The following is a 17,044-nucleotide window of genomic DNA, read 5'->3' on the forward strand; positions in this document are numbered from 1 at the left end:
TGTATAACTTCAAGGGCTTCTCACCCTTTGGTGGCATTAACACTGGAGGGTTGGCCAAGTAGGCTTTGATTCCTTCGAAAGCAATTTGATGCTCTACTGTCCACACAAATTCCTCTTCATCTCTTAACCTTAACAAGGAAGAAAATACTTTAGTTTTCCCTGTAGTGTTAGAAATGAATCTTCGAAGAAAATTAACCTGTCCAAGGAATTTTTGTAATTCCTTCTTACTTGATGGAGGTCTGGCTTCAATGATGGCTTTGGCTTTATTCTGGTCAATCTGTATTCATTTCTTGTGTACCACATAGCCCAAGAAATTTCCAGATGATACGCCAAAAGCACACTTAAGAGGATTGAGTTTCAACTTGAACTTTCTTATTCTTTTGAAAGCTGCTTCTATGTGAAACAGATGCTCCTCCATGGATTGGGATTTAACTACAATATCATCAATATAACACTCTAAATACCCTCCAATGAGGTCGTGAAAGATAGTGTTCATAGCCCTCTGATGTGTAGCCCCAGCATTCTTCAGACCAAATGGCATTTTAACCATTCGAAGGTGCCAATATTCTCAGGACATCTTAATGCGGTTTTGTGAACATCCTCCTCTACAATACAGATTTGGTTATAACCAGAGTGCCCATCCATCATTGATAGAATTTGATGCCCTGCTGAACTGTCTACCAACAAATCTACTATAGGCATAGGATACTCATCTTTTAGAGTTGTTAGATTTAAGTTTCTGAAATCAATGCATACCCTCATTTTACTATTCTTCTTAACTACAGGCACAATATTAGATAGCCATTCAACATACCTGGCTGTCCTAATAAAGCTTGCCTTGAGTAGTCTAAGAATTTCCTCCTTAACTTTCTGAATCACTTCTGGACTCATTCTTCTTGGTTTTTGCTTGTATGACTTGAAATTAGGCTTCATAGGGAGCCTGTGTTCCATTAATGACCTATCCAATCCTGGTAGTTCATTATAAGACTATGCAAAACAATCTTTATATCTCCTCAGAATAACCAACAACTGGTTCCTGTCAAGAGCATTCAACCAAGCACTTATATAAATGGGTTGTTGTACAGAACCTTCCCCTTAATTTATTTCTTCTAAAGGGTCTTGTATCTGAGAACTTACTGAAGCTCCTTCTTTGATTCCTTCTGGCTTCGAAGCAATCTCCTTGTTGTGTTCTGCTCCCAAGTTCTTTGATTCAACATCTTTACCCTCCTCCTCATAGACAAAGTCTGTCCACAAGGCTTCTTCTTCCTGTATCTCCTGAACTTTTGTTTCAATGTCCAATGCATAGTATTTATCAAAGGCCAAAACTCTGGCCTGTTGCTGCTCCTGCTTGCAGCCAATTATCATGGTTTCTTTCTCTTGCACTTTCTAGACTTTGATTTTACATCCAATATTGAGAACTTAATTGTGCTTCACCTCTTTGCCTACAACCAGGCATCATTGTCATCCTTAACGACATCCTCTTCATCAGTACTCTCCTGAACTAAGTGCTTCAGGTGTGTCACTTCCTCATCAGCCGTCACTTCGGTTGAGCCATCAGGTTTCCTCAGTATACTGAGTAGTGTCACTCCCTCAATGTACAATTTGGCCTCTGTGAAGTCTGCACAAGCTATGAAGGGTTGAGGATCCGCATCAATTTCCTATGTCTCTCCCTTACCCAAGGCCATCATTATTTTCTAATGTAAAGAAGAAGGCGCACACTTGTTAGTGTGAATCCAATCTCTACCAAGTAAAGCATTGTACTTAGCATTGCTGTCAATAACGAAGAATGCCGTCATGTAGCCCCTAGTTCCCACACTCAGGTTGATGGGTAGAATTCCCTGAGCCATCTGTCTGTCTCCAGCGAAACCAGCAATGGTTGTGCTAGTTGGGATTAACTTGGGATTCCCTTTCCCTAGTTTCTTCAAAGAAGATTTCGATAGTAAGTTCACCGCTGCCCCATTATCCACCAAGACTCGGTTCAATTGTATCCCATCGAAAAAGGCCTTGATATACAAAGGCTTGACATGTTGTGTCATAGAATTCGAGGGATACTCAAAAGGATATGAGAGGTTAATGCTCACCTCTTCTTCACTCTCATATTCAGTTTCCATTGGGGTAGCCATTCCAGATTCATCATGCACCATACTCACTTGTGAGTCTTCACTAGAGACTAGAATTTGGTCAATTTATTGCCCCTTTTGGTTCTCATCTCCAACTTGGAATTCATGCGGTAGTATGTGTACCATATTCACTGACACTGATCCAAATTAAATGGCTGGCTGTGTCTGTTTCTTCTCTTGGCCACCTTGTTCAGTTACTCCAGAAACATCCTCCATGCTGCATTCTGGCACTTCATTACTAACAAACTCCTTTGAATGGTCTTTCACGACCGGCTTTTCAACCAAAAATGTTTGTTTAGCCATGAAGGCTTCGAACATTTCTTCCTCAACCATTTCTTTCTTTTGGCCTAAGCCAACTTCTTTCTCTGTCTCACTATCACTCTTCATCAATGCCTTCTCCATTCCTGCTAAACTAGACCTTTCTGTGGCTTTTAGTTCAGAGTGAACTTTGGCCAACTGTTCTCTGCTGCAAACCGTTTTGCCTTGTAGAGTTGGTTTTGAAGTATGGTCAGACTTTGGATTCTTCTTTCCCTCTGTTTGGACCAATGAAGAACTCTCTCCACTTTCTTTCAAGTCCTTCTGGTACAGAGTGTACCTACGCTGAATCTTCCTCCTTTGTGATCTAGAAATCACAGGGACCATATCTGGTTCCTTTATTTTTGGGTGTTTAAGCAATACCCAATTGTTTGGAGCCACCAAAGGAGGTTTGACTATCCTACCTTGGTTTCTAACAATATCTCTCTGGGTAGACACTTCCCTAGGTTTGTTCTGCATCACAAACTAGTCTGGAACTCCAGGTACCCACGAACCTACTGACCCAGCTGTTGAACTGCTTCTTTCTTCCTTCGAATCCATCTTCGAAGGTGGCTGTGAAGGCCACTGTTTGGTCCTGACTTCATGTTTTGGGCCTAACTCAGGCATTTGATGAAGGTGCTCACTTTCTGTCCTGCGTGAGGTTGGTCTAGGGGGTCAATCTCTGGCTTTGATCCCATAAACTGAACCTCTCTCCAGTCTCCTCTCAGAATGACTGCTCTCCATTTTGTGATAACTAGGTAGCCTGGACTCATATAAAGGCCTCTTGCCTTTGGAATGCATTCTATTGGCTGCTAGTTCAACCATCAATGGCTGCTGCCTAACACCAGATGAATATGGCCTTTTATTGAAAGCATTGGTTGGTTTAGGACGCCTCTGCACATCCTTGTAATATTGCTTCCCATCAATTGGAAGCCCCTTCAACCATTTGTAGCTCAGTCTGCACCTGGGACACATTCTTTGCATTACAGCTGCCTCTAAAGAATTTATAACAACCCTCGTCACTGTTTACCGATTAACTACCGATTACTGCTAAACTGAGACTGATTATGATTGGTAATGGAATTGATTGAAATACTGAACTGACTGACTGAAATCTGGAACTGAATTGATTAAGTATATTTGTTTAATTGTATGTCTATCTGTTGACTGTTTGATTATCTGTTCATGCCTTTGTGTTTAAATTGCGAATTAAAGGCCTTATCGGCGGCCGAATCTGAAATTGATTGATGATTTGTGATCCTTAGAATTTATATGATTTTATGGTGTATTTACCTGAAATTTGATTTAGTATGATTAAACTGGATTAAGTAAAGCTAATTAAAGGGTTAGGCTTATCTACAACTTTGCCATTGTGAGTGGGCCACTTCATTGACCATATGTGAGCCTTACTATACACTTAGGCAAACATTTCATTAGCTTATCTCCCTTGCCTTAGCCGACCAAGTGAAAGAGAGGGAGAGGAATTGAATTGTCCTTGTTGATTTGCTTAGAAACTTGAAGAAATTGAGGTTGATTTCAAAATTGTGCTTCCAATCTTGAACTACAAGACCTAAGGTAGTGTAACTACCCTCTTGTTAGTGAATTCAATTGGTTCTTGCATGGTTTTAGAGCAAGTTGAAATCTAGAGCCAAGTTATGGCTCTTAATTGTTGAATTATAGCTTAATTCATGCATGCATGCCTATGCTATTGAATTTTGAGTTGATTCCATGGAAAATTGTCACATGCATGCTCATAATTATGTGAAGTCCATGATTTCATCTTGTTTTGGAAAGAATTGGCTCCTTGGAGCATGTTTTGGAAGCTTGGAAGCTAGCTAAACTCATGCATGTCATGCTTGGATTATGTTCTTGAAAGATGGTTTGAAATTGTGCTTAATTGATCTTCCTTTGGGCTTTGATTTTACAAATTGAGCTTTGAATCATGTTAAACTATGAGTTTTGAGGAGTTTTCTGGAAAATTAGCCCAAGAGGATTGGTTTTGATGCGTTTGAACTTGGTTTTGAGCTTGAAGTTCAAATCTGGAAATTCCAGATTTTGAACTCACGCTCGAGCGGGGTGACTGGTGCTCGAGCGTGAAATTCGTGCTCCCAGTACTTTGCACTGTTTTAAAGTCCGCTCGAGCGGAATAATTGACGCTCGAGCAGGACATTATGTCTCATGCTCGAGCGGGTGTCGAGCGCCCAATCGAGCGTGATTTTCACCTATCCAGCACTTTTGACTGTTTTGCTGAACGCTCGAGCGGGTAATTCTACGCTCGAGCAAAAACCTTTGTCTGCATGTCCGCTCGAGCGGAGTAACATACGCTCGAGCGTGACCCCTGTTTTCTGAAAATTCTGAAAATGCTTTTAAAGTGCATCTTTGCATCCTCATCCCATCCTAGGCATTCTTAGGCCTAGTTTAAGATATCTTAATGAGGATATAGATGTAGACCACACCGAGGCAAATTAGAGATTAAGTTATTATCTTTCCCAACTGTGTAGCTTAGTGTGTGTTCAATCTGTAACTGTGTAGCGTTGGCAACTGGGGACACGCTCTAGCTTTATTGTAGCCCAGAACTCTGTGAGTAACAACTATGTAAAGATATGTTCAAAATGATTATCTTCTAAACAATTGAACTGTACTGCTTTCTGAACTGATACTGTTAATTGAATGAATGTATGTCCTATATTCTGAACTGTATTGTGGCATCCTTAGCAACTACTATTTACTGTTACTGTTACAGAGATCTCTGTCGATTCCCTTGTTGGAACCACTATTATTTATTGATTGATGGCCATCATTTACTGTTCGGTCTTTTAAGACCTACTGTTTACTGTACTGTTATGCTAATGGATGTACCACATATGACTGAATGACTGATATACTGAATCAACGAACTGTTTTCATTACGGTAAGGACATTCATTCTTAACCTCTTTACGCATTACGTTATTCACTGGGCTTTAGCTCACTGCTCATATATATATGTAGGTGTACAGGCACCAGACCACAGCTAGAAACGTCGGGGTAAACTCCAGTTTGTCAAGCCAACCTATGTGCCTCACTGCGAGGTTCCGAGCCTGTCAAGTTATGGCTTAGGGGTGTTTTAGTTCCCCCTTCTGTCTCTGTAACCATTTTGTTTACTATACTGTACTGTACTATTTAATAGGGATTAGGTCCCTGAACTGAATGATTGTATATATGTACATACTGTTCTGTACTATTCATGTATATGTGTATGAAAAGTCTTTTTGGCATACAGACTGTCACAGCTCATTGGACATTGTTTATTTACTATTTTGGCTTCCGCCATGCCCCTGTACTATGTTTTACTGTATTACTGTTAAGCAGGCCTTCGGTAATCTTGGATTACTGGCCGGTTACGATGCTAAACCCTTAGGGGCGGGTTTGGGTCGTGACAAAATCGTCATCCAGTGCTTCTTCATTAGAGTCTTCCCTCTGGTGTGAGAAACCTTGTCCAATAGCTGGTAGATTTCCAGTGTCCTTCTTGATAGTTGTCTGGTTGGCAGCATACATCTGCACATTGACTTCTCCCAATTCCTTCAAGGACAAGCTTCGAAAGTCTGGCATTATGACATTGGTTGCCACCTTCCCAATTTCTGGAAATGGATTACTGTCGATTCCCATGGCCTTTTCTGCTTTGGCTGGGAATTTCAAACTTCCTTTCCGAATTTGTTCTTGGATCCTGTCTCGAAAAACAATACAGTTCTTAGTCGAGTGAGACTAAGAATTATACCACTTACAATATTCTTTTCCTTTAAGTTCATCTGGAGATGGAATTTTAACTCCTTTTGGTAACTTAAGGAAGTTGGCCGCAAACAAATGATCAAAAATGTCATCTGCCTTAGTTAAATCGAAAGAGTATTTCCTGTGAAGGTCTTTCTTTTTAAACTGCTGGTCAATTGTTGTATCCTTATGAATTAATGCTTCACAGATCACAGGTTCTTTCCCCACAATCTCTGCTGCATCGATCTCATAATTAGGATCTCTATAATATGTCTTGTACGATGCATTATTTCGATCTTGTTCCTCCTCTAGTAATGCTTCGTACCTAGACACCTTATAAGTCAGTTCCACTAAGTCTCTGAACTCAGTTGAGTCAAACTTCTTTCGAAACCTAAACTCTAAACCATTTTGAGCCAATCTCACGAATTCTGACTCTGGTGGGATGACCCTACATTTGTTTCGAGACCTTTTAAATCTGGAAATAAACTTGGTAGCCTTCTCATCAGGCCTTTGACTCAATCTTGCCAAGTCTGCCATGGAAACCTCTAGCTCCGATTGGAAGAATTGGGCATGAAATGCCTCTTCCATTTGTTGCCAGGTTTGGATAGAGCCAGGTGTAAGGTTAATATACCATACAAATGCTCCCCCAGTTAAGGAATTTGGGAATAACCTTAACTTCATATAGTCATTATTAGTAAATTCACCACATTGAGCATCAAACCTAGCAATATGCTCCACTGTTGATTGGTTTCCATTCCCATAAAAAAGGGCAAAATCTGGTATCCTGAAACCTCTTGGGTATTTATGTACCCTATCTACCCATTTTGGGTATGGTTTCCTGTATACAGGAGTCTGGACCCCCTGAGCCATCGATCCACACATCTCTTTAACAATGTCAGCAATTTGGTCCCTAGGGACCATGTTTTGTGCCTGCTGAACCACTATTGGAGGGACAAATACAGGATTTGGTGGACAACCTTATGCCTGTGGTCCTCTTGGTCCATAAGGTGGTATATTTGGGACTGGTTGTCCCTATGGTACAGGTTACTGTTGGGGGTGTGGGTAACCCTTTTAAACCTGTCCTACAAAAGGACCTGCAAAAGGTGCTGGAATAGGTGTTGTGTCCCTTCCATTTGTAAGAAAACCTTCCAACCCCCCGAGTATAAATTCGAATAAAGGATTAGTGAACCCCCTCATGCCAGGTATGGCTTCGAACATGGGATTTGGAATCATTCTTATACCATTTTCTTGTACTGGGCCAGATCCACCAATTTGCATGGCTTCACTGTTAAGTACTGAGGCATTCTGACCTGCCATAGGCCTCGAAATAGGTTCGTACCAAGACTAAGGTGATGGTCTATCATAGTTCTGTTTACCAGTTTGACCATTAGAATGTCCATTAACTTGCATAGGTTGTTTATCTCTAGCCAATCTTTGTTGAGGGACAGTTAAAACTTTCTCCACGTGTCTTGCGTTTGTTAGTTGGTGGTTATTCATTCGATCCAAAAAGGATGTTGCCCACCTTTCCATCGTGTTCATTAACTGCTATCCCATGGCATCTACTAGGCCACCCCATGGATTTATTGGCTGAGCAGAGGGAATAATGGATGATCCAATTCCTTGATCTCGTCTAATATTATGAACATGTGGTACTTATTCTGAAGTGCTGGTTTGTTCGACCATAGGTTCTGATAAAATGGGAGTTTCCACAGGATGTGTTATCACATTATCCTCTGGATTAGGTATCTCTACCTCTCCTTCCACGCCTTCTTCCAAACGTTCAATTTCTCCTTGTCTCCTACGTCTAGCCATTTCAATTGGTCCTACTGAGCGTGCCAAAAATATATGTTGGCTTTTTGGCTTTTGAAGGTTATTTTTGTAATTGCGAGCGTGCCAGCAAGGATCAATCGGTTCTTACAGAAAATTAATTGCCAACCAATTATCAAACGATTGTGTTTTAATTCTTTCAGCCTCAATGAAGAGGACTTTTACTGGTGGCTTAATTTAGGAGAATTAAACAAGATAACAATTAAATGAAGAACAATTTGAAGCATTTCATTAAAATGAAAAACTTACAATGATCTAAACTCAGCCTCGTAGAGGTTTACAGCAACAATCTACTACTTAAAACTACTCCTATGAATGAAGTGCAGTGCAAGAACTTAAAGTACATGAATGTAAAGAGCAGGAAATGTAAGACTGGAAATGTAAAACTGAAAAGGAAAATAAGTAGAATAAGACTAGTTTTTTGGATTTGAGTCTGTGGGTCTTTTTGTGGGCCTTCTCTGCTATTTATACTTCTCAAGGATGACCATCGAACTGCATTTCTAACCGTCGAACTGCTCCTCCATGATCGCTGATCATGTTGCCTTATAATTAGCTCCATTATGCTGTCATTTGCAGTTAGGCTTCCCTCTTAAATTTGAATTTAAATATGAGTAACCGTTGAAGCCACATCACCTTGCATCTCTTTGTTGATCCACTACTACTCAGATCTCGTAATAGCCAATACTAACTGCTACATGTACGATCAAGATCAAAGACTTAAATAGTATTCCTGTATTACCCTTATTCTGTCACGCGTCGAATTGTAATTGACTTGTACAAAATATGTAGCGAACAAAAATGTAGCCCAAAAAAAATTCTAAAATTTGGTATAGAAACTTTATTTGTATAGTTATTATATATATGCATATTGTACCCAGTTAAAAAATTCAATCTTATTCTTTTGTTCAATTGAAAAGTGGATAGGTCATCTTCAAGAGAAGCTTTATCTATCTTGGTTGTTCAAAAACACTCCATGAAGTGCCTTTTTATTATTCCTCTCACAATCTTTCAAGGCTTATGCATGATCTAATCAGCCAAAACACATTACCAAACTGTAAAAATAGTAAATGGTAGGACAGCTTGGCTTGATTGGCCTTTTATATATTGTCTTGTGAGTTATGTCAATGTGGTGGTCATGAGTCGGTGGGTCGGTTCTTGTTCCATTCATGACAATGCTTTAAAAAATAAAATAAAAGGTTAAAGGTAAGGTGTTTTGTGAGAGTGAGTGCCACTTCACATTGTCACGCCTCCCCTTCTAAGTGGTGGGAGAGAGGAGAAGGTACTTCTAGACTGTTGAAAGTTTTTGTTTTTGTTTTATTATATCAGTTGTTTTTTTTATTATTTTATATTACTCAAATACTTGGTAAGATATTATTCAATTTGTTTAAATCTAGATATTTCAAAAACAGTTTTCCAATTTTTAATTCATATCTTTTTAATTAAATTTTTTAAATTTTTAGATTTATTTAATTTAGATATACTTAAAAAATATATAATTTAAGATTTTAAAAAAATCACTAAATACAAAAAAAATATAAAAATTTAATGTATTTTTGTATTTTCTTCATTTATGGAATTCTTTTTACATTTTTTACAAATATTTCACATTTTAAATAATTTAGATTATGTGCATCTAAAAAAATTATTGAAATATTAAAAAAATTACTAAAAGATAACAAAATAAGAAAAATAAAAAATTCAAAAACTGTTTTTAAAAACTTGAAATCAAAGAGAGTGATTAATCAAATCAGAAAATAAAAAAGAAGAAAAGAAAGTGGTTTAATTTAGGGGTTTTAGTTTAAGGTTTTTGATATCAAGATTTTATAAGATATATGACATGTAATATTTTCATACTAGTTGGGGTCCCTCATCATTTTCGCAAAGAAATTTCAGCTCTTTAAAGAAAAATTTCACAGAGAAATTTTAGCTCACTACAGAAAAATTTATCACAGAAAAATTTGAAATTTCTCTATAAAGAGCTGAAATTTCTCAAATAATATTATTTAGGGACCTTAACTAATAAAAAAATATATTGAATCTCTCCTACTACCAAAAGTCAGAGAGGAATGTTTCACTAATTTCCTCTTAATTTTTATTAATGTCTTAATAATTATTTTCAAATAAAGAAACTAATCCTGAATATTTATCTAAACGGTTATAAAAACATCAGTGATGTATAACATTTTTCTTTTATTTTGTGGATGGGTTTGTCTCTAGTTAGAGAGAATTGCAGTCCTCTCCAATTGGATTTGTAGGGCTTACCACATGTTCAATTTTGATGATTTGAATCGTTTGTTTTGTACATTTCTCTGTATGAATTTTTTATAATAAAAAAATTAAATTAATCTGATAATCATAATCATATAATTTCATCAAATATAATTTAAAATCTACTTATCATTATTTTTATAAAAGTAAATTTGATGAAATTACATGATTACGGTTTTTTTTTTTTTTAATACAATGATTATAGTTATTGGATCAATATATCTTATTTTTCATAGATTTCACAGTTTACAAATCGAATGATTTAAATGATCCGTGATGACCCACAGACTCATTCAGACGGGATTGCACTTCTCTCCATTATAGAGAAACAATTCTTTTTCTTTTTCTTTTTTAAGGAAAAAAAAAAAAGAAAAGGAAAAAGGGTATTTACACATAAATTTCTCATTATCTACTTATGTTCTATTTAGTTTAAATTATTTTCTTATATTAAATTATATGGGTGACATAATTATCAAAATATCATTAATAATAATATTCACATAAACAATGTAAATATTCCGTGATGTGGATATTCACACGGTAAAATATGAATATTCACATCACCAAATTACTAAGTAGATATTCATAAGGTAAATTTTTTCATAAAATACCTTAAATAAGATAATTAAAATTTGATAGATCAAATATCCAAATAATAAAACTTATTAAAATATAAAAATATATTATAAACTAATTAAAATACAAATACTTAAAAAAAAGATTTCCTAATTAAAATGCAAAACTACACTTGGTTTCAATGCCGTGTTATTTGTACATTATATATATATATATATAATCATTAATTTATTTATTTCTATGTTTTGAAAGGAAAGGATAACAGACAAAACTACCTTTCATTTGCCGGCCTATGACTTCAGAAGTCAATAATGAGAATTTAACAGTGGCAGTACTAAATGGTTCAAATGACAAGTATTATTGTGACTTGTGGAATGGGCTCCATCACTACAATAATAGAATTATTAGCGACGGTATTTGAGACGGTAAAAAGTACCGTCGCTAAATGATTCAAATGACAGTACTAAATGGTCCAAATACCGTCGCTAAATGGTTCAAATGACAAGTATTATTGTAACAAACAAAAATTGACTTTTTGCGACGGCAAGAGGGGGTCGCAAATGCAGGGGTTGCAAAAGAGTTTTTGCTTGTGCCGTTGCTAATGTTTTGCGACGGCATTTTTGCCTTTTGCGATGGCACTGTGCAGTCGCTAATAACGTTTGAAATTTCTTGACTTTTTTGCGACGGCACTATTTTACCATCGCTAAAAATGTTATTTGAGACGGCAAAAAATACCGTCGCTAATAGTCTTTTTTTGCAACGGCAAAAACACTGTTTTTGCGACGGTGTGGTGCCGTCGCAAAAAGTATTAAAAATATGAAAATTTCTATTTTTTGCAACAGTGTAATGCCGTCGCAAAAAGTTTTAAAAAATAATAAAATTTCTATTTTAAATAATAAAATTTCTATTTTTTGCGACAGTATAATGCCGTCGCAAAAAGTAAAACTTGTAACAAAATTAATAAAAATATTAAAACTTTCTATTTTTTGCGACGGTGTAATGCCGTCGCAAAAAAGAAAAAAACATCTTACGATAAAAATATTAAAAATATTAAAATTTCTTTATAATAATATAAAAATAACAGTTTCTTCATAATAAAATATTTTTCCATTCATATAATTGCACATCAACAAAATTATCCCACTACATAATGTTCCATAATACATATATAATGTTTAAATACATGATTTTGTTCATAATTCAAAATAACATAAACCAAATTTCATTACTAAAATAATAAAACAAATTGCATTTAAATTCTCACTTTCATAAATAAAATTGAGGTCTAGACAGGATGAGTCATTTACTTTGGGACCCATATTTTACATACTGAGTATTCAAGTCATTGTGAAGGCATTATGACACATAAACCCTCCTTGCTTAACTGTCACCCCCTGTCCGGCCATTGCACTGCAAAATTCTGGATCTCCATGCCAAAAAACGCTTCAAGGACACCTAGAATATGAAAGGCAATTTGATCAGCTGCAGCTATAACCGTGGTGGCCTTGTATAGAAAATTTTCCCCAATTCGTGTCTCCACTGGCATGAGATCGCTGCAAAGAAAGAAAGGCATGCCAAATTAAAAGCAGAGAAAATAAAGTAATAATTCCAATGTTTTATAGCAATCAACATATTGAAACATAACATGCCAAGAAATCACGCACATGCATAGCACTCTTTTCCTATGAAGGGTGGGTTCCCAGCATAGCACTCATATAGCACACAACCAAGGGCCCACAAATCAGATGCATAAGAATAGATGCCTCCATCCTGAAACAACTCAGGAGCCATGTAAACGGGAGTTCCATGTTTTGCTTGTGGCAGCTAAATAAATGAAGGAATAGAATAAATGAATTAGTAAATAAAATTCCAGTACAAATTTTTTATTAAAAAAATAATATGTATATTCCATAGTCCAAATCTTAATGAGTCATACAAACTAAATCAGTAGCATGCATCAAAAGTTGTAATGTAAGAGAAACCTACCAAGGAAGAAGGAGTTTTAGATATATCACTCAATTTTCTTGACAATCCAAAATCCTGTTTAATTTTATAAATAAAGTTTCTGAATGCACATAGGCCGGCCCAAGGAACTTGAATGCGGAAACCAACATGGCAACAACAGTTGTCATTAGATTGGTACAATATTTAAACATAACTATAATTAAGTCTAGCAGAAAATTTTCTATTTCAAATTGAAACAAGAAAGGTAACCTGGATGAAGAACTACATTGTCATAAATAAATATACCAATCATGACAACCAGAAATTAACTATTGTGGGAAATCATAAAAAATGTTTACAGAAAATATGTTGTTTCAAGATAAGGAAATAGCTCTCCAAATTAGACAAGCAAGAACATTATCCATACCTCATGGCGATATTCTCTCAGATTAACAAAGGAATGAGAGATGTTAATGCAATATGATAGGGTTGCATGAATATTATCACTCCTCATAATTGCTTCCTCAAGCTTATCCAATCCTCTGCATTCAATTGCCATTCCGATAGCTTGTTGATACTTTCCATCTAGGATACACCTATATACAGCAATGGTAAGAAAATTGGAAAAAGGCGTCATTACATTGAAGAGGAAGTGAAATTTACATACTTATCCAACATTCTCTCCACAATTGCCTCCAAACGAGGGTCCATTTTGGCTGCTTCATCATTTGACTCTGCTGCCTTTGACTTGACGCTGGCATATTCATCAATAGCTTTAGCTAAGTGAAGAAAGAACGTGACAGTAACAATTAGTAAGATTACAGTGAAAAGGCGTAATTTACATTCATATAATTCTTTTCATGTTGGAAAATAATAAATGGAATGCGAAAATTCTTACCCAGAAGGGTATGGACATAATCTGAATCCTCAGAAACATCAAACATTGGACCAGCACCAAGAGCATATGACAATGAGTCATTAAGTTCACCCAAGTAATAGAAAACCTGACGAAAGAAATAAAGGAATTTGTGTAAACAAGATAAAAGTAAATTAATTAAACGTCTCAAGAACTAACAAGTGATAGCCTCTGATTTCAGGTTTTATCTTCACATGCAAGTAATCTATTGTAAGTTACTGATAATTAAAATAAAAATAAAAAAACAAAAAAAGAGTACTAAGATATATTGTGGTTGCAAAGATTAAAGAAACCAAGAATGCAGAAACTCACTACACCAGGGATGAAAACATCTGAACAGATTGAATGATTGAGTGAATTGTCACATCCAATGTGTCTCCCTCCTTTGATAACACACTCTAGATACAATCCATAATATTCATCAATACCCACAGGAATACACGTGTACATCACAATAATTTCCAATATTGAACAGAGACCAGTATCGCATTCTTATCACTAGCTCTTCTTCATTTTAATTAATAAAACTGTTTGTTTACATAGGACACTTTTAAGAATGGTGATGAGGTGGTATGAGTAATTAAATTGGAATTGGCTAAATTTTTTTTGCATAGGACACTTATAAACACATGGCATAGCTAAATTTTGTTTACATAGGACACTTATAAACACATGGCATAGCTAAATTTTGTTTACATAGGACACTTATAAATCCTATTAAAATCATAATTCCTCATTATACAAAAACTCCTATAATCATGGCAATGTAAATAGAATGTTATATCCCTATCTCCCCCTGGCTGATTCAGAGTTCAAATGTGATTATATCCAACCCCCAACATACATAGCTAACTTGGGCAGCTTTATATAAAGAAATCTTTTGTTTGTAGCCCCTCTGAATTTGAAACACAAAATTTACGTGTAAAAGGAATACACTACACACATCAATTTTCAAATGTCACACATTTGAGCTAAAGATTTAATAGGATACCACAAATTTTCATCAATGCCCCACTTGATTGCTAGAAGGAAAGAATAAATATATATGGTTAGGAGATCGCACTACACCTATTCAGGCAAGAAGGAAAGAAAACCTTGGCAACCCAAATGATCATAAAAACCAAAATTGAAGAAAATTATCTTTTTTCTATACAAGAAAAGTAAGTGATCATAATATAGAAGAGGGACGATGGTCGCTAAACACAAAGGAGGAATACATAGAAAAAAGATAATGACCTTTGAAACAAGCAATGCAGCAAGTTGTCGTTGATCAAACTCCTCATCTTTATATAAGCTCTCTCTGCATGTGAAATAAACACAAACATTTATTTCCAAAGAACTAAATTGATAGAAATCTAAAAAATGGATTCTTTTTTTTTTGATAAGTAACAATAAAAAAAAAAAAATTTAAAACTAGATTCTACACCATCAGTAGTCCACTAATATCACAATTGTTATGAAAATCACATGGCAACATACTCTAATACTATTACTTAATTAGTCAACTAGGACTATAGATTTGCATATGCAATATCCACACAAAAATAGGAAAGCATAAAAACTTCATCACAAGCTGGAGTAGAAAGCATCATTTAAACATAAACATCATACATAATTGGTTTTGAAGAAGTAATCAGAGGAAAAAACATATTTATGGTACCCTATAAGTATTCACTAGCCAAAAACATGTCCACAAAATATTCCAAACAGTTCTTGCTCGATTCCTCTTAAGAAACAACAACAAATAAGAAATATCTCTAAAACCCAAATTTTTGCCAAAACATCAAATCAAACCCTAGATTCTGCATTATCTACTTCAAACAAGTAAACAATAAGAGAGGAGAAAAAAAAGTTAAAATTTTGAACATCCATTACGTGTTACATAAGAAAAACAGGAACTACAGATACCTAGCTTAATTCAATCAAATTTCTAACTTTTTAAGGGAATCTTGTTGCTACTGTTGCACTAATTCTAAATGCATATATATATATATATATATTAAAATTTTACATTCTTCTATTTTCCTCTGTTTCCCAGCAACCAAGTAGAAAATTTCACGCCACAAACAGATTCAGAAGCAAACTCAAATCAAATCTAAAAAGAGAGTTACCGAGAATTTGCCACGGCCGATAGCTTCATAGATGTGGTAGTGGTTCATGATAGCCGTCTGCGAAATTCTAGGGTTTCGAGTGTGAAATAGAGACTGAAGAGAGAGACAGAGAGAGAGTCGCAGATCGGAAATAAATGTGAGGTTGATTACATTTGGAACTAGTGATTGAGATGGCTTTGGATCTGCTTTTCTGGCGAGAGGAAGCTTTGCTGACTATGAAAAATGGAGGAAGATAGAGAGATGGTTGTGGGCAGGAAGCTAAACATAATTGAAAATCAAATCTGAAAAATAGAAACTGAGGGCTCGCCGATGGTCGCTCGTTGTCGCCTCCGTGAGAGAGAGAGAGAGAGAGAGAGAGAGAGAGAGAGAGAGAGAGTGTGTGTGTGTTGTTTCGAAACTTAGGGCTCCGAAACTTAGGGCTCTACAAACCTGAAATGAAATGGAAAAAAGGGGGGAATGACGGGGAAAAAATGACAAAAGGTTTTGTTTGGTTGAGATTTTCGGAATATTTTTAATATTTTGATTTTCAGAATATTTTTAATATTCTTAATATTTAATTTTTTAAATATTTTTAATATTTTAATTTTTTAAATATTTTTAATATTTTTATATAGGGCTACAAAATTAATTGACAAAAAAATTAATTGACAAAAAATAATTGACATAGAAGTTGTTTGAAAAAAAAAATGATTTGAAAAAAAATATATATTCAAAAAAATTACTTAAAAACAATTAATTGAAAAAAAATAATTTATTTGTGTATTTTAAAAATAATTTTTTTGTAGTAGAGGAGAGTGAGCGACAGTAGTGGTGGATAAGAGGTCGTGGTGGTGGTGGTGGTGGTGGTGGTGGCGGCGGCGGCGAAGGAGATTAGTGATGAAGTTGTGGTAGTGGTATGGGAGATGGAGTGGCGGCGGTAGATGAGAGGTAATAGTAATAGTAGTAGTGGTGGTAATAGTGGTGGTAGTGGTAGTGGTAGTGGAGTGGTGGCGATGATCGTAGTCATGGTAGTCGTAAAGGTGAAGTGGCGACAGTGGAAGTAGTGGTGGTGGTGGTGGAATGGCGTTTGCAGTAGTAGTGAAGGTGGTAGAGGAGATGGGTGGTAAGAGAGAGAGATGAGTAAGAGACAAAGTGATGAGCGAGAGAGAGACAAAGTGGTTGCTAAAAGTGTATTTTCTTGTAGTGGATCAATAAATCGAGAGGGAGCTCAGTAAATAGAGAAGAGAGGAGGGAGAGAGTGAG

At 35.8% G+C, this 17,044-nt stretch overlaps 1 protein-coding gene across 5 annotated transcripts; it reads right to left on the reverse strand.

Moving 5' to 3' along the window:
* Window positions 1-11,915: 11,915 nt before the first annotated feature.
* On the reverse strand, window positions 11,916-16,243 carry LOC145789389 (26S proteasome non-ATPase regulatory subunit 1 homolog A-like). 5 transcript variants are annotated; one of them, XM_082869471.1, is made up of 7 exons: window positions 15,803-16,243; window positions 14,928-14,991; window positions 13,674-13,779; window positions 13,443-13,554; window positions 13,203-13,371; window positions 12,496-12,655; window positions 11,916-12,384 (listed from the first exon to the last, which is right to left on the reverse strand). In XM_082869471.1, exons 1-7 carry the CDS (start codon window positions 15,829-15,831, stop codon window positions 12,320-12,322), a joined length of 705 nt encoding a protein of 234 aa, XP_082725597.1. In that variant the 5' UTR covers window positions 15,832-16,243; the 3' UTR covers window positions 11,916-12,319. The 5 variants fall into 5 exon arrangements, with proteins under 5 accessions (XP_082725597.1, XP_082725600.1, XP_082725598.1 ...); XM_082869474.1 differs by having other exon boundaries at window positions 12,496-12,601; window positions 15,803-16,210; XM_082869472.1 differs by having other exon boundaries at window positions 14,909-14,991; window positions 15,803-16,162.
* Window positions 16,244-17,044: the final 801 nt, after the last annotated feature.

This window comes from Camellia sinensis, chromosome 5 (assembly GCF_055761805.1).
Source record: "Camellia sinensis isolate YWXY chromosome 5, ASM5576180v1, whole genome shotgun sequence".
NCBI lineage: Eukaryota > Viridiplantae > Streptophyta > Magnoliopsida > Ericales > Theaceae > Camellia > Camellia sinensis.